At 35.5% G+C, this 17,074-nt stretch overlaps 1 protein-coding gene across 1 annotated transcript in view; it reads right to left on the reverse strand.

The window, feature by feature from the left end:
* Positions 1-1,176: 1,176 nt before the first annotated feature.
* The window catches only part of ABCD2 (ATP binding cassette subfamily D member 2), a 72,658-nt gene continuing 56,760 nt past the window's right edge, over positions 1,177-17,074 (reverse strand). Inside the window, exon 10 of the mRNA XM_002823102.4 lies at positions 1,177-5,720. Within this exon, the coding sequence (XP_002823148.2) occupies positions 5,501-5,720 (220 nt within the window). The 3' untranslated portion in view covers positions 1,177-5,500. The remainder of the gene's footprint in view (positions 5,721-17,074) is intronic.

The following is a 17,074-nucleotide window of genomic DNA, read 5'->3' on the forward strand; positions in this document are numbered from 1 at the left end:
GCTGCTTGGATCTACATTAACCTCATTTATCTATACCCTACCTATGTGAGTCTTGGAAACTTGTCTCATATAAACAATGAGCTAGCCTAAAAAAGGGGACTTTGACAATTGCTTCATCAGTCTTTGTCACTCTAGAAATAACAGCATCTGCATGTTGAAAAAGCTCTCATTATATTAGCTTTCCATAAGATGTCACCTGATTATAAGACCTCTTTTGCACCTTCCCAGGTGAGTCATCAGACAATTCTTTAGTTTTCTACATTTGTAGGTCCAATGCATTTTAATTAAATCTAATATATTTAATATATACAAATTAAATATACTTCACATATAAAGTTACCCCTTATTTATATGGATTAAACTAACTAAAATTAAATGATATAGCCAAGTTAATATTATTTCATGTTTATCAATATTTCATTGCTTCATTGCTACATAATCTATTTTTAGGTATAATATTAAATCACATAAAAACTCATAAGTGAATACTTAATCTTTTTGTTTCTATATTGGGTCACAAGTACTGAGACAAATTATGTAACTTTAAATATTATTAACTTTGGAATTCTTGTTTATTATACAACTATAATTGTTTATTTTTCTTTTGCTTTTTAGAACTTTCCTGCTATGTTTATCTGCATTTTGTGGTAACATAAGAGACTTACCTTTGAATGTATAAAACTGGCTCGTTTTACATGATCTGAACTTGAGAAGCTGTTTCTTAGGTTTCAAGACAACATGCTAAATACATGGGACCATCTACTGGTGAAGGATGATATAGTCCTATGGACTGGTTTTATTGGAACTTGTAATAGCCCAAGTTAAAGATCATGAGGATTGTGAAGCCCCAAAGTGTATTTTTGAGGGAATCCTGCTGCCAGAATATGCTTATCACTTAAATTGCAACAGAGTGGTCTTAGATAGAAAACACAAGAGCTGAGAAGATACTACAAAACAAGTAAGTCATTTATATGGAGCCACAACATCTAACAGGCATACATTTGTTTAATATTGATATAGTAAAATATTTCATGAGGGCTCTGACAAGGACTGTCTTGTTAATCTCTGAATCCCTAGCATAGTAACTGGTACATGGAAGTGTCAACAAGTATTTACTGAATCAGTGAATGAATAATGACAACCAGAGCCTCAAAACTTTTGAAAATTTGCCTTATATTCTCCCTTTCCCATACGACCACACCCATAATTTACAATAAAAAAAATACAAATATGAAGTGTAACATAAATTCCCTTTTTAGATGAAAGGTGCATCTATCTGTTTGGTTAACCAGAAACCTTGAGTCAGTAAAAATTATACTTAATATTTATGTTAAAAATAGTAATAATGAAAAATGACCTAAACTAATTAAAAGAAGGTTATGTGGACTTACATAGGCTTTATAATCAAATATTGCTCGTGTCAAATTTCAGATCTGTAGTTTGGGTATTGTATGAGGTTGGATTAATTACTTAACCTTTCTCTCCTCATTTTCCTTTTTTATTAAATTAGCATTTTGTGAAGATTTGGTGGGTCTGTAAATGCAATGATTTGTGCCTACAGCTGTTGACTTTTTGTGACTAAGGGCATTCGTTTTCCTAATTTTCAATGGTCACAAGCATCTTCAGACAGGGACCAAATTTTATTTAGTAATAGAACTTAGCACAGTGCCTGGCATAGGTAGGTACTTAATAAATGTGTTGTATTAATAAAGAAAATTAATATTTAAATAACTATTTGGTGACTATTGTCTATAGTTCTACACACGGTTATATACAATACAATGTATAAGTAAGGTGTATATAGACATATACCCAACATGGCCATTTAAAGTATAGAAACAGGGTATTTTGTAAAAATGGAATAATTTGTAATTCCTTTGATTAATCTAGTCTTTTTCTTAATGGTTAAGGAATTCATAAGGAATGATGAGTTCAAGTAAATACACATCAGATGGAAATTATATTATAATGTACTCACACACAGCCACAATCTCATTTAGCTACATAATGATTTTTACCTTTAAGGACATTTTTCCCATTCATTTTCATTAATACAATTCTGGCTTATAAATAGACCATTGGTTTTGAAAATTTCACAATATGAAATGTAAACCAGCCCTGAACTTGGTAGTCAGGAAAAGCATCAACAATGAAGAAGAAATTGGTTTTTAAAAAAATATTGTATACATCCACCTGAAAGCGCTCATGTGGCAAACATTAGAAGTACAACCCCAAAACATATTCAACATATCTAAATGTATATAATCGGAACTGTAAATAGCCTAGGCTATGTGAAAGTGCTTTTCACTTCTAAATGAGGACAATTTTGCCCATAAAGTAATTATATCAAAGTCATCTTTTTAAATCAATGATTTAATAAACTTTACCATCATTTTATGCATATATCAGAAGTGTGTAACATTCTCTGGACTTGGGTTTCAATGTGTAACAGATTTTTCTAGACTTATTGAATCAAAAAGCTATTCCAAACATATTAGAATAGGATGAATCTATTGCCAAATATGAAACTATACTTGGAACCAATGTTTCAAATAAAAGCTAGCATATTCATTTATGCCTTTACTGACAGACCAAAACTTGAGACAAAAACCAAATTTCTATCAAGAGAAAACCATTCCCACTGTAAACAAATGTAAATTTGAGTTGAGTTTTAAGGTATATCATTCTTCTTGAGATTATTTGAGAGGGATTATTACACATTATCCTGCTTACAAGAACACAAACTGTTTTAGACTCATGCTTGGCATAACATTACATGCTGTAGAAATATAATGCAACGTTTTCATAGAATGCAACTTATTTTTCAAGTTTAAGAGTTAACCTAAAGAATGCACATTTTAAACTCAAGCTCCATAAACTTATGGCATTTTGTTTGACCAAAAATATGTCAAACGTTTGGGCAAATAGATATAACATGGTAAAAGCAGTTTGAAACTTGAAATATTCTTTCTTTTTTCCTTTCCTCATCTATCCCTTGCTGTATTCAAAAATGGCTAGTTTCTCAGTCTTTTTCATGTTTTCCGTAAAATATAAGAGTAGTAAAATATGGTATACCCATCGGACCATTTGGAAACAATTGAATGGTAGATAAATACAAGTTCAAATCAGAGATGTTTTCCCCTCCAAGTTAAGGATATTGGTCCTGAAAAATAAATTCAGAAAACAAATAGGCACAAAAAGCTCATGGAAAACATGTGCATATTAGAACTTTAACATTTAAATTATAGTGTACATAGTTTTTAATACAGAATTTTAGGCATCTTTGAATCCTGTACGTCATAAATAATGAGTCTTTTTTGCTTTAGCTCATGGGTAAAATATATTAAATAATGACTAATTATAAATCTAATATTTGTTTTGGCATTCTTTTCAATGTTTCAAAACAAAATTATCAGGTTTTTTAAAATTATGTTTTATTTTTGTATTATGAAAATTAAGGCATGAAAATTATATACATCCTTCACATGAGGATTTTTCATTTTCTTCTTGTACCTTTAAAAGTTAACTTAAAACACTTGGCTCAGACTTTTCCCCTTGTAGCAGTATAAACTGGATAATCACTTATGTAGAAAAGATTAACGAATAATTTTTAGCAAGTTTAAGTTTTGGTTCCATGCTTCTTAAAAAAAATCTTTAATTCCTGCCTCACTTTTCTAACAGGAAATATTAGTAACTGATGAATAAGTAGGTGATAATACTAACAGAAAACATTGGACAAATGTACTGATCATAATTTTATATTGCATTCCTTCATGTAAGTTGGTTACATTTATTGAAAATTAAAAATGCACTAGTTATCACGGCAGAATTGAAAATGTAGAAATGTTATGATGTTCTATAATGATCATTATGAATGACTTCCAGGTACTCTATCACCTGAAAAGTCTAAGAATCACAGACTTAACATCTATTATGGCTGTCTCAATGGGCAAATAAAATCCTAGGCCACTAACAACTGATCATTCCAATATTCTTCTGGTATATCAACGTGGTATCATAGGCAGCAAGAGATAAAGTTTCAGTCTTGGCTTTCCAACTCCAGTGCACACAAATAGAATAAAATCTATTTCATATGACTAGTCCATATAGATTATTTCTCATTATGTTCAATAAATATTAAATTTACCAAAACCATAATTATTTGCCCTTCTCATTGCTAATGCCTTAGAGGTACATTAATATTGAGTAAGACTGCATAGTTGCTGAATGATTTACTAACTTTCTCGTTTCATTTTAAACCACAGAACAATGATCTTTGCACTTTGTACTTAATTTTCATTTCTTGTAAACAATAACCAAATAACAATAAGACTAACATTATGAAATTTATTTTATTTTCTACACCTCATCTAACTTTTATTGCTATTATAGCCCAGTTTGATTTAAAGGATAATAGCAAAAGAGCACTAAACCAGGGAGTCAGGAGAACTTCATTTGATTTCTCGATCTTTCCTTAAGTAAAGTGCATGATTAGGGCAAGTCTGAGTGTCAATTTTCTCAAAAGCAAAGTAGGAAAAATAGTATTTCTCTCAAAACATTGTCATAAACATTAAGGTGAAATGATGTAAATGGGGATTGTAAATTATAAAGTACTATTCCAATGTATGTTACTAATATGATTCTCAGAATCCTTAAGTCTTTTATACCACTGCAGTTCTTAAAATGTAGACTCATCCTTGGGCAAAAAAACAAGCTGTGTATTTCCAAACAGAAGTTGCAATAGGTAATTCTGCTAAGGAAATTATCAGGTTGAGACATTGTTTGGATACTCCTTTTCTATATTGGCAATTCTCTTTTTAAAATGAAAGGGTTTATTAAAAATATTTAAGATTCATACTAAAATTAATTTGTTATATGCCCTCATTAAGATGCTTTAAGTCCAAAATTTAAAAATATGGCGTTTTATACATTTTAGCCATGCTTTTTTCTTTCAACAAATGCCATTAAAACAATTTTTATATTGAAATTATTTATAAAACTGTCAGCTATTTTGTACAGGTTTAGTTGGCCACCAGCAATAATCAATTTGAATTCTAGCTATTAAACCTAATATCAACCATAAATGGACTAAATGTCACTCAAAGTTTGAATTTTATGCACTTGGTATCAACCCAAATGCTGCTCAGTTTAACTTGTTTCATTTCCAGAATATCTGCCATGTTTATTAAGAACTTCAGACACACCACATATACATAGTAAATCTCATATTCATCATGAATTCACCTAGAAAATCCTGTTTTACAAGTGCATTAGGCCTTCACTAGGAATTAGTATAAGTTATAATGACTGACTTTACATAATGCATTTGTTTATTTTCTTCTGAAAAGTCAGATCATATACTTCCTTAATGCTAAAATCTTATAAAACATGTCTTGCTGCCTTTTTTTCTCTGTGCTTAGCTTAACATACTTCATGCAGTATAACAGAATGTCTTTGAGCCTTTATCTAATAATTAACTTTAAAAATATGTCAAAACAAATTAAGATGTCTCATCTTCATTTTTAACTGTTTTCAGCACTGAGTCTTCTCCCAAAATTTTACATAGTTCATTGAGTCTCTGCTGCATTTTGGGAATTCCAGCTAGCTGAGATTCTAGCTTTTGTTTTTCTTCACTCAATGTCAAACGGATAGCAGTATCCAATTGTTCAAAGCGCCAACCTCCTTCACCATCAAACTGTAATAAATGTGTGTGGTATTTCCTGCATAATTAAAATGAAATAATATTATTAGCCATAATGTTGAAAAATCATTTTAGTTGTAGGTTTATCATTCAAATTGATACTGAAAGGCAAATTTTAAGTAGGTGCTATTTTACATTTGAGTTTTAAGGACATATCAAGAAGTTAAATACTGTGTTTTTTTAAAACCCAAAAGTCATTAATCTGATCTTTAGGAAAATATTATTATTTTTTTCATATTCTGGATGTATTTTAACTGTAAAGGAAGACATGCTGTTGCATGTATTTAATTTATCTTCATAACTCAATTTGGCTCCTGAATAAATAGTAAGGCATTCTTAGGATGGGAGTAAGGAAAGGAAGCTGAGGAAAGAAAATCAACATTAAAAGGTCATAGAAAAACTAAGGAAAATAAAGGAAATAGAATAGCAATTCATTAATACACCATCCTTTGGGAAAGAGTTCTTCTACATAAGTAAAATTTTCTCAATAATAAATATAGTTTAAAAACATTTTAAAAAACAACCCTTTGATAGAAGAAATGTTTTAAAGATACTTCCACATTTTTATATAATTTAATCTCTTTCTTAGGGCTCAGTTTCATAATTAGGAACTTCACAGAGGTACAGAGATTATTTTACTGATGAGATAGGAGATGATCCACCTTGTCCTAAATGAGGCTGAGGTCACCATTCTGTGGGCTTTGTGGGGGATATTTGGTGAAAGAAAAGTTGGCAGAGCTGGTCCTGCATGGCTGAGCCACCTGCATTTTTTCACCGCTGAACTGGCCTATATTCTTATGTGTCCTCAATTTTTCTGCCTTCCTCTATAGTTTTTCTCACTTCTTGCTTCCTTTTAAGATCTCGTCTGTCATTGTTAACTATGATCGGTGGGCTTTTTTCAAGCAGTTTCCTCCTGCTTTTTAAAAAATTGAGATATAATTCACATACCATAAGTTCATCCTTTAAAGCGTAAAATTCAATGATTCTTAGCATACTCACAAGCTCATGCAACCATCACCAGTAATTTCAGAACATTCTCTTCAACCCCAGAAGAAACCCATTACCCATCAGCAGTCTTTCTCCATTTCCCTTTCCACCCAGCCCCTGACAACCACTAATCTCCTCTCTATCTCTATAGATTTCTCTATTACAGACATTTCATATACATGGAATTATAGAATATGTGGCCTTTTGTGACTGACTTCTTTTACTTATACAAATGATTTCAACGCACAGAGGGTGGAGGAAGATGGTGGAATAGGACTCTACAGTGATCATCCGCTTGCAGGAAAACATCAAATTGAGCAACCATCTACACACAAAAATACCTCTGCAGAAGAAAAGGAAACCGGGCAAGAGTTCACAGTATCTGGTTATAGAATAATAATAAGAAAATAGTCATTGAAGTGGGTAGGAAGAGCAGTTTTACATTCTCCAAGTCACCCATGTCCCAACCACAAAGTGCACAGCTCAGAGAGAAATACCATCTACTTGGGGAAAAGAGAGGGATGTAAGCATAAGACTTTGCATTGGAACACACTACCAGGCCTGCCACAGTAAAACCCAGCACTAGACAGACTCCTATAGCCCCTCACTTCTGCTGGTACCTGCAGACTGAGCCTCTGAACCTGCCTCAGTGCCAGACAGAAACCTGTTGTCCCTGCCAGACAAACTTAATTTCTGGTCTGCATCACCACGAACCAATTAACTATAGAAGCCATGGGCTCCAAATAGCCCACAGTGGCAGGCAGGACTCAGTGGCTGGGGGCTCAGATTTCAGCTCAGCACTGTGCCAGCCTTGGTGGCCAAGGGATTCCACCCTGACACTGCACCATCCACCATGGTCCTGGGCTTAGAGTGCTCTTGGTGTTGCAATAGCTGCAGCAATCACTATCTTAGAAACCACAACAGGTGACCTGCCTAGAATTTCTGGATAGGCTTACTGTCAAAGAACTTTCCCAGACAAAGCTAGACTATGCAAACTGGAATAAATTTCTAGGTCTTTAATGTGTAGACATCAGCTCATGACCACAAGGATGAAGAACAATCCGGGAAATGGGCCTCACCAAATGGACAGAATAAAGTGCCAGTGACTGACTCTAAAAAGATGAAGATGTTTGACCTGCCTGACAAAAAAATTAAAATAGTTGTTTTTTAAGTAAGCTTAATGAATAATATGGTTTGCCTGCATCCCCACCCAAAATCTCATTTTGAATTGTAATCCCCATAAGCCCCATGTGTCAAGGAAGGGACAAGGTGTAGGCAGTTGGATCATGGGGATGGTTTTCCCCATGCTGTTCTCATAATAATGAGTGAGTTTTCATGAGATCTGGAGGTTTTGTAAGTGTTTGGTAGTTCCTCCTGTGTTCTTTCTCTTTCCTGCTGCCTTGTGAAGAAGGTGCCTTTCTTCCCGTTTGACTTCCACCATGATTGTAAGTTTCCTGAAGCCTCCCCAACCATGCTGAACTGTGAGTCAATTAAACCCTTTTTCCTTTATAAATTACCCAGTCTAGGGCAGTTCTTTATAGCAATATGAAAACAGACTAATACAGTAAATTGGTACTGGTAGAGTGGGGTACTGCTATAAAGATACCCAGGCCTAGCATGGTGGCTCATGCCTGTAATCCCAGAACTTTGGGAGTCTGAGGCAGGTGGATCATGAGGTCAGGAGTTCAAGACCATCCTGGCCAAGATGGTGAAACCCCATCTCTACAAAACATACAAAAAGTAGCTGGGCATGATGGCAGGTGCCTGTAATCCCAGCTACTCAGGAGGCTGAAGCAGGGAATTGCTTGAACCCAGGAGGCGATGTTGCAGTGAGCTGAGATCACACCACTGTACTCCAACCTGGGTGACAGAGTGAGACTCTGTCTCAAAAAAAAAAAAAAAAAAAAGAAAAAGATACCCAAAAATGTGGAAGTGACTTTGGAACTGGGTAACAGGCAGAGATTGAAACAGTTTTGAGGGCTCAGAAGATGGGAAGATGTGGGAAAGTTTGGAATTTCCTAGGGACTTATTGAATTGCTTTGACCAAAATGCTGATAGTAATATGAGCAATGAGGGCCAGGCTGAAGTAGTCTCAGATGAAGATGAGAATCTTCTTGGGAGCTAGAGCAAGGCTGACTCTTGCTGTTTTAGCAGAGACTGGTGGCATTTTGCCCGTGCCCTAGAGATCTGCAGAACTTTGAACTTGAGAGAGATGATTTAGGCAGAAGAAATTTCTAAGCAGCAAAGCATTTAAGATGTAACCTGGGTGCTCTTAAAAGTGTTCAGTTTTATGCTTCACAAAGAGATGATTTGGAATTGGAACTTATGTTTGAAAGGAAAGCAGAGCATTAAAGTTTAGAAAATTTACAGCCTGGCGATACAATGGAAAAGAAAATCCCCTTTTCTTGGGAGAAATTCAAGCCAGCTGCAGAAATTTGCATAAGTAATGAGGAACAAAATGTTAATCACCAAGACAATGGGGAAAATGTCTCCAAGGCATGTAAGTGGTCTTCATGGCATCCCTGGAGGCATAGGAGGTAAAAATGGTTTCCTGGGCCAGGTCCAGGAACTTGCTGTTTTGTGCAGTCTCAGGACTTGGTGCCCTATGTCCCAGCTGTGGCTAAAATGGGCCAATGTACAGCTCAGGCCATTCCTTCTGAGGGTACAAGCCCCAATCCTTGGTGGTTGGACCTGTGGTGCACAGAAGTCAAGAATTGAGGTTTGGGAAGCTCTGCCTAGATTTCAGAGGATGTATGGAAACACCTGGATGTCCAGGCAGAAGTTTGCTGCAGGGTCAGAGCCCTTATGGAGAACCATTGCTAGGGCAGTGCAGAAGGAAAATGTGAGGTCAGAGCCCCCACACAGAGTCCCCACTGGGGCATTGCCTAGTGGAGCTGTGAGAAGAGGGCCACCATCCTCCAGACCCCAGAATTGTAGATCCACTAACAGCTTGCACCATGCACCTGGAAAAGCAGCAGACACTCAATGCCAGCCCATGAAAGCAGCCATACACTGCAAAGCTACAGGGGTGAGCAGCCCAAGGCTATGGGAGCCCACCTCTTGCATCAGCAGCACCTGGATGTGAGACATGGAGTTAAAGATTATTTCAGAGCTTTAAGATTTGACTGATCCCCTGAATTTAGGATTTGCACAGGGCCTGTAGCCCCTTCTTTTTGGCCAATTTCTCCTATTTGGAATGGGTGTATTTGCCCATTTCATGTACCCCCATTATATCTAGGAAGTAACTAACTTTGGACTTGGACTCTTGGGTTATTGCTGGAATGAGTTAAGATGTTGAGGGGCTGTTGGAAGGGCATGATTGTGTTTTGAAAGTGAGGACATAAGATTTGGGAGGGGCCAGGGCAAAATGATACAGTTTGGCTGTTTCCTTACCCAAAATTTCATCTTGAATTGTATTCCCCATAATCTCCACGTGTCAAGGGAAAGACCAGGTGGAGGCAATTGGATCATGATGGGGTTTCCCCCATGTTGTTCTCTTGATAGTGATTGAATTCTCATGAGATCTGATGGTATTATAAGTGTTTGGTAGTTCCTCGTGAGTTCATTCTCCTTCCTGCCAACTTGTGAATAAGGTGCTTTGCTTCCCCCTCACCTTCTGCCACGATCATAAGTTTTCTGAGCCCTCCCCAGCCATCCTGAACTGTGAGTCAATTAAGCCTCTTTTCTTTATAAATTACCCAGTCTCAGGCAGTTCTTTATAGCAGTATGAAAATGGACTAATACAGCACACTTCAATAAAATACAGAGAAACAATTCAGAAATCTATTAGAGAAATGCCACAGATATGAAATAATGGGAAAAAAGCCAGAAATGCTGGAGCTGAAAAATACAATGAAAAAAATTAAAAATGCAATGGAGACATCAATAGCAGAATTTATCAAACAGAAGAAAAAAATATGTGAACTTGAAAACAGGTTACTTACAAACTTACGTTATGATATGAAGAAAGAATGAAAAGGAATGAAGAAAGCTTATGGGACTTATGGAATAGCATCAAAAGAGCAAATGTTGCCTGGACATGGTGGCTCATGCCTGTAATCCCATCACTTCGGGAGGCTGAGGTGGGTGGATAATGTGAGGTCAGGAGTTCAAGACCAGCCTGACCAACCTGGTGAAACCCCATCTCTACTAAAAATACAAAATTAGCCCAGCATGGTGGTGTGTGCCTGTACTCTCAGCTATTTGGGATGCTGAGACAGGAGAATTGCTTGAACCCAGGAAGCAGAGGTTGCAGTGAGCTAAGATCACACCATTGCACTCCAGCCTGGGTGACAAGAGTGAGACTCCAGCTCCAAAACAAAACAAAACAAAAAAAAGCAAATATATGAGTTGTTGGTATTCAAGAAGGAGTTAAGAAACATAAAGATTTATAAAGCTTATTTAAATAAATCATAGCAGAAACATTTCAAAATCTGGAGACAGATATAAATATCTAGGTACAGGAAGGTCAAAAGTCTTCAATCATACTCAATCCAAATAAGACTACCCTATGATATATTACAATCAAACTGCCAAAAACCAAAGACAAAGAGAGAAACCTGAAAGGAAGAAAAAAATAACATATAAGGGAGTTCTAATATGTCTGTTGCCAGCTTTTTCAGCAGAAACCTCACAGGCCAGGCGAGAATGGAATTACATATTCAATGTGCTGAAGGGAAAAAACCTTTCAGCTGAGAATTCTGTTCTTAGCAAAATTGTCCTTTGGAAATGAAAGAGATAGACTTTCCCACACAAACTAAAGCTGAGGGGCTTTATCACCACCAGACATGTCTTACAAGGAGTACTAAAGGGAATTCTTCACATTGAAGGATATGATGCTAATGAGTAATAAGAAAACATTGGAAAGTATAAAACTCACTGGTAAAAGCAAGTGAACAGTCAAATTCAGAATACTCAAGTAATATAATGGGGGTATGTAAATCACTTATTTCTTTTTTTTTATTATACTTTAAGTTCTAGGGTACATGTGCACAATGTGCAGGTTTGTTACATACGTATACATGTGCCATGTTGGTGTGCTGCACCCATTAACTCGTCATTTACATTAGGTATATCTCCTAATGCTATCTCTCCCTGCTGCCTCCACCCCACAACGGGCCATGGTGTGTGATGTTCCCCTTCCTGTGTCCAAGTGTTCTTATTGTTCAATTCCCACCTATGAGTGAGAACATGTGGTGTTTGGTTTTTTGTCCTTGCGATAGTTTGCTGAGAATGATGGTTTCCAGCTTCATCCATGTCCCTACAAAGGACATGAACTCATCCTTTTTTATGGCTTCATAGTATTCCATGGTGTATATGTGCCACATTTTCTTAATCCAGTCTATCATTGATGGACATTTGGGTTGGTTCCAAGTCTTTGCTATTGGTAAATTACTTATTTCTTTAGTATGAAGATAAAAAGACAAAACTATTAAAAATAATAACCATTAAAATAATTTGTTAAAGTATATACAATATAAAAAGATGTAAATTGTGACACTAAAAATTCAAAATGGGGAGATGAAGGGTAAAGGTTGTGTTTTTTTGCAATTTGTATATACTTTAACAACTAAAATAATTTGTTAACATATATACAATATAAAAAGATGTAAATTGTGATATTGAAAATTCAAAATGGGGAGATAAAGGGTAAAGATTGTGCCTTTTTTGCAATTAAATTAAAGTTGTTATGAACTTAAAATAACATGTTATAAGATGTTTTTATAAGCCTCATGGTAACCATTAAGCAAAAACATATAATAGGTACAAAAATAACATGTTTAACTATAAGATGCTTTTTGTAAGCCTACAGAGCGAAAACCTGTATTAGACGCACTAAAAATAAAAAGCAAGGAATCAAAACATATTACTAAAGAAAATCACTTACCCACAAAGAAAGACTGTGAGAGGAAAAAAGGAAGAAAATATCTACAAAACAACTAGAAAGCAATTAACAAAATGACAGGAGTAGTTCCTTACCTATTAATAATTACCTTGAATGTTAATGGATTAAGTTCTCCAATTAAAACACAGAGTTTCTGGGCCAGGTGCAGTGGCTCACGTCTGTAATCTCAGTGCTTTTGGAGGGCGAGGTGGGCAGATCACTTGAGGTCAGGAGTTTGAGACCAGCCTGGCCAACATGGTGAAACCCCGTCTCTACTAAAAAAAAAAAAAATTAGCTGGGTTTTGTGGTGGACCCCTGTAATCCTAGCTACTCAGGAGGCTGAGGCAGGAGAATCACTTGAACCTGGAAGTGGAGGTTGCAGTGAGCTGAGATCACACCACTGCACTCCAGCCTGGGCTTCAAAGCAAGACTCTGTCTCAAAAAAAAAAAAAAAAAAAAAAAAAAAGACACAGTGTCTGGATTAAAAAGCAAGACCCAACTGTGCGCTGCTTACAGGAGACTCACTTCATGTCAGGTAAAATAGACTTTAAGTGAAAGCTATAAAAGAGGCCAAGAATGTTATTATATAATAATAAACAGGTCAATTCAGCAAGAAGATATGATAATTCTGAATATATTTGAACCCAACATCAGAGCACATACATGTATAAGTCAAATACTCCTGGATCTGAAAGAAGTGAACTACAATACGAGTAGGAGCCTTCAACACCCTACTTTCAGCAATTAGATCATCCAGACAGAAAATCAAGAAAGAAACACCAGATTTAAGCTGTATTCTAAACCAAACGGATCTAACAAACATTTATAGAAAATTTCATCGAAAAGCTTCAGAATATACATTCTTCTCAACTACACATGGAACATTCTCCAGGATAGATCACATGTAATGCCATAAAACAAGTCTTCAAAAATTTAAGAAGATTGAAATTATATCAAGTGTCTTTTCTCTCCTGAATGATATAAACCTAGAAATCAATAAACAGGAAGAACTTTGGAAACTTACAAATACATGGAAATTAAACAACATGATATTGATTAACCAATGGGTCAATAAAGAAATTAAAAGAAAAATTTAAAAAATTTTCTTCTGAAAACAAAAATGGAAACACAACATACCAAAATCTGTAGAATACAGCAAAAGCAATTTAAACAGGAAAATTTATAGCAACAAATACCTGCATCAAAATAGATTAAAAATGTCAAATAAACAACCTAATATTGTCGGTCAAGGAACTGGAAAACAAGAACAAATCCAAACCAAAACTAGTAAAAGAAAGGAAATAATATACATCAGAGTGGAAACAAATAAAATAGAGCCTGGAAAAACAACATAAAATATCAGCAAAAATGAATAGTTGATTTTTTCAAAGATAACCAAATTTGACAAATGTTTATCTAGAATAAGAAAAAAGAAAGAAGATTCAAATAAATAAATTCAGAGATGAAAAAAGAGAAATTATAATTCATACTACACAAATACAAAGCATGATGAGACTGTTGTAAACAATTATAAACCAACAAATTGATTAACCTAGAAGAAATGAATAAATTTTGAACACATACAACCTACAAAGATTGAACTATGAAGAAACAGAAAATGTCAACAGACAATTAACAAATAAGGAAATGGAATCATATCAAGAAAGGCCCAGAATCTGATGGCTTAACTACCAAATTCTACCCAATATTTAAAGAACTAATATTAGTTCTCAAACTATTCCAAAAATTGAAGAGGAAGGAATACTTCCAAACTTATTCTACAAGGCCAGCATTACCCTGATACTGAAACCAAACAAAAAGACAACAAGAAAAAGAAAACTACAGGCCAATATCCCTGCTGAACATAGATGCAAAAATCATCAACAAAATACCAGCAAACTGAATTCAACAGCACTTTAAAAAGGTCATTCACCATGATCATGTGGAATTCATCCTGGAGATGCAAGAATGGTTGAACATATGCAAAGCAAAAAATGTGGTACATAACATTAACAAAATGAAGGACAAAAAATATGATTACCTTAATTGACACAGAACAAGCATTTGATAAAATTGAACATCCTTTTATGCTAAGAACATTCAACAAACTAAGCATAGGAGGAACATAGCTCAACATAATAAAGACCATACATAACAAGCCCATAGCTAACATCTATACTTAAAAGGGAAAAGTTTAAAACTTTCCCTCTACAACCAGGCATGGTGGCTCATGCCTGTAAATCTTAGTACTTTGGGAGGCCAAGGTGGGAGGATCACTTGATCCTAGGGGTTTTTTGGTTGCAGTGAGATATGATCACACCTCTGTAGTCCAGCCTGGGTGACAGAGTGAGACTCTGACTCTAAACAAACAAACAAACAAAAATAACATGTTTTCTGTAAGATACAGAACAAGGTAAGAATAAGAATGCTCACTTTTGCCACTTACATTCAGCATACTACTGAAAGTCCTACTCAGAGCTATTAGGCAAGAAAAAGAAATAAAAGGCATCTGAATTTGAAAGGAAAAAGATAAATAAAGGAAAAAGTTAAATGAAGGAAAAAGAAAAATTGTTCCTGGCTGCAGATAACATGTTCTTTTTTTTTTTTTTTAATTATACTTTAACTTTTAGGGTACATGTGCACAATGTGCAGGTTAGTTACATATGTATACATGTGCCATGTTGGTGTGCTGCACCCATTAACTCATCATTTAACATTAGTTATATCTCCTAATACTATCCCTCCCCTCTCTCCCCACCCCACAACAGGCCCCTGTGTGTGATGTTCCCCTTCCTGTGTCCATGTGTTCTCATTGTTCAATTCCCACCTATGAGTGAGAACATGCAGTGTTTGGTTTATTTGTCCTTGCAATAGTTTGCTGAGAATGATGCTTTCCAGCTTCATCCATGTCCTTAAAAAGGACATAAACTCATCATTTTTTATGGCTGCGTAGTATTCCATGGTGTATATATGCCACATTTGCTTAATCCAGTCTATCATTGTTGGACATTTGGCTTGATTCCAAGTCTTTGCTATTGTGAATAGTGCCACAATAAACATATATGTGCATGTGTCTGTATAGCAGCATGATTTATAATCCTTTGGGTATATACCCAGTAATGGGATTGCTGGGTCAAATGGTATTTCTAGTTCTAGATCCCTGAGGAATTGCCATACTGACTTTCACAATGGTTGAAAGAGTTTACAGTCCCACCAACAGTGTAAAAGTGTTCCTATTTCTCCACATCCTCTCCAGCATCTGTTGTTTCCTGACTTTTTAATAATCACCATTCTAACAGGTGTGAGATGGTATCTCCCTGTGGTTTTGATTTGTATTGCTCTGATGGCCAGTGATGATGAGCATTTTTTCGTGTGTCTTTTGACTGCATAAATGTCTTCTTTTGAGAAGTGTCTGTTCATATCCTTTGCCCACTTTTTGATGGGGTTGTTTGTTTTTTTCTTGTAAATTTGTTGGAGTTCATTCTAGATTCTGGATATTAGCCCTTTGTCAGATGAGTAGATTGCAAAAATTTTCTCTCCCATTTTGTAGGTTGCCTGTTCACTCTGATGGTAATTTCTTTTGCTGTGCAGGAGCTCTTTAGTTTAATTAGATACCTTTTGTCAATTTTGGCTTTTGTTACCATTGCTTTTGGTGTTTTAGACATGAAGTCCTTGTCCATGCCTATGTCCTGAATGGTATTGCCTAGGTTTTCTTCTAGGGTTTTTATGGTTTTAGGTCTAACATTTAAGTCTTTAATCCATCTTGAATTAATTTTTGTATAAGGTGTAAGGAAGGGATCAAGTTTCAGCTTTCTACATATGGCTAGCCAGCTTTCCCAGCACCATTTATTAAATAGGGAATCATTTCCCCATTTCTTGTTTTTGTCAGGTTTGTCAAAGATCAGATGGTTGTAGATATGTGGCATTATTTCTGAGGGCTCTGTTCTGTTCCATTGGTCTATATCTCTGTTTTGGTACCAGCACCATGCTGTTTTGGATACTGTAGCCTTGTAGTATAGTTTGAAGTGAGGTAGTGTGATGCCTCCAGCTTTGTTCTTTTGGCTTAGGATTGACTTGGCAATGCGGGCTCTTTTTTGGTTCCATATGAACTTTAAAGTAGTTTTTCCAATTCTGTGAAGAAAGTCATTGGTAGCTTGATGGGGATGGCATTGAATCTATAAATTACCTTGGGCAGTATGGCCATTTTCACGATGTTGATTCTTCCTACCCATGAGCATGGAATGTTTTTCCATTTCTTTGAATCCTCTTTTATTTCATTGAGCAGTGGTTTGTAGTTCTCCTTGAAGAGGTCCTTCACATCCCTTGTAAGTTGGATTCCTAGGTATTTTATTCTCTTTGAAGCAATTGTGAATGGGAGTTCACTCATGATTTGGCTCTCTGTTTGTCTGTTATTGGTGTATAAGAATGCTTGTGATTTTTGCACACTGATTTTGTATCCTGAGACTTTGCTGAAGTTGCCTATCAGCTTAAGGAGATTTTAG

Source organism: Pongo abelii, chromosome 10, assembly GCF_028885655.2.
Source record: "Pongo abelii isolate AG06213 chromosome 10, NHGRI_mPonAbe1-v2.0_pri, whole genome shotgun sequence".
NCBI lineage: Eukaryota > Metazoa > Chordata > Mammalia > Primates > Hominidae > Pongo > Pongo abelii.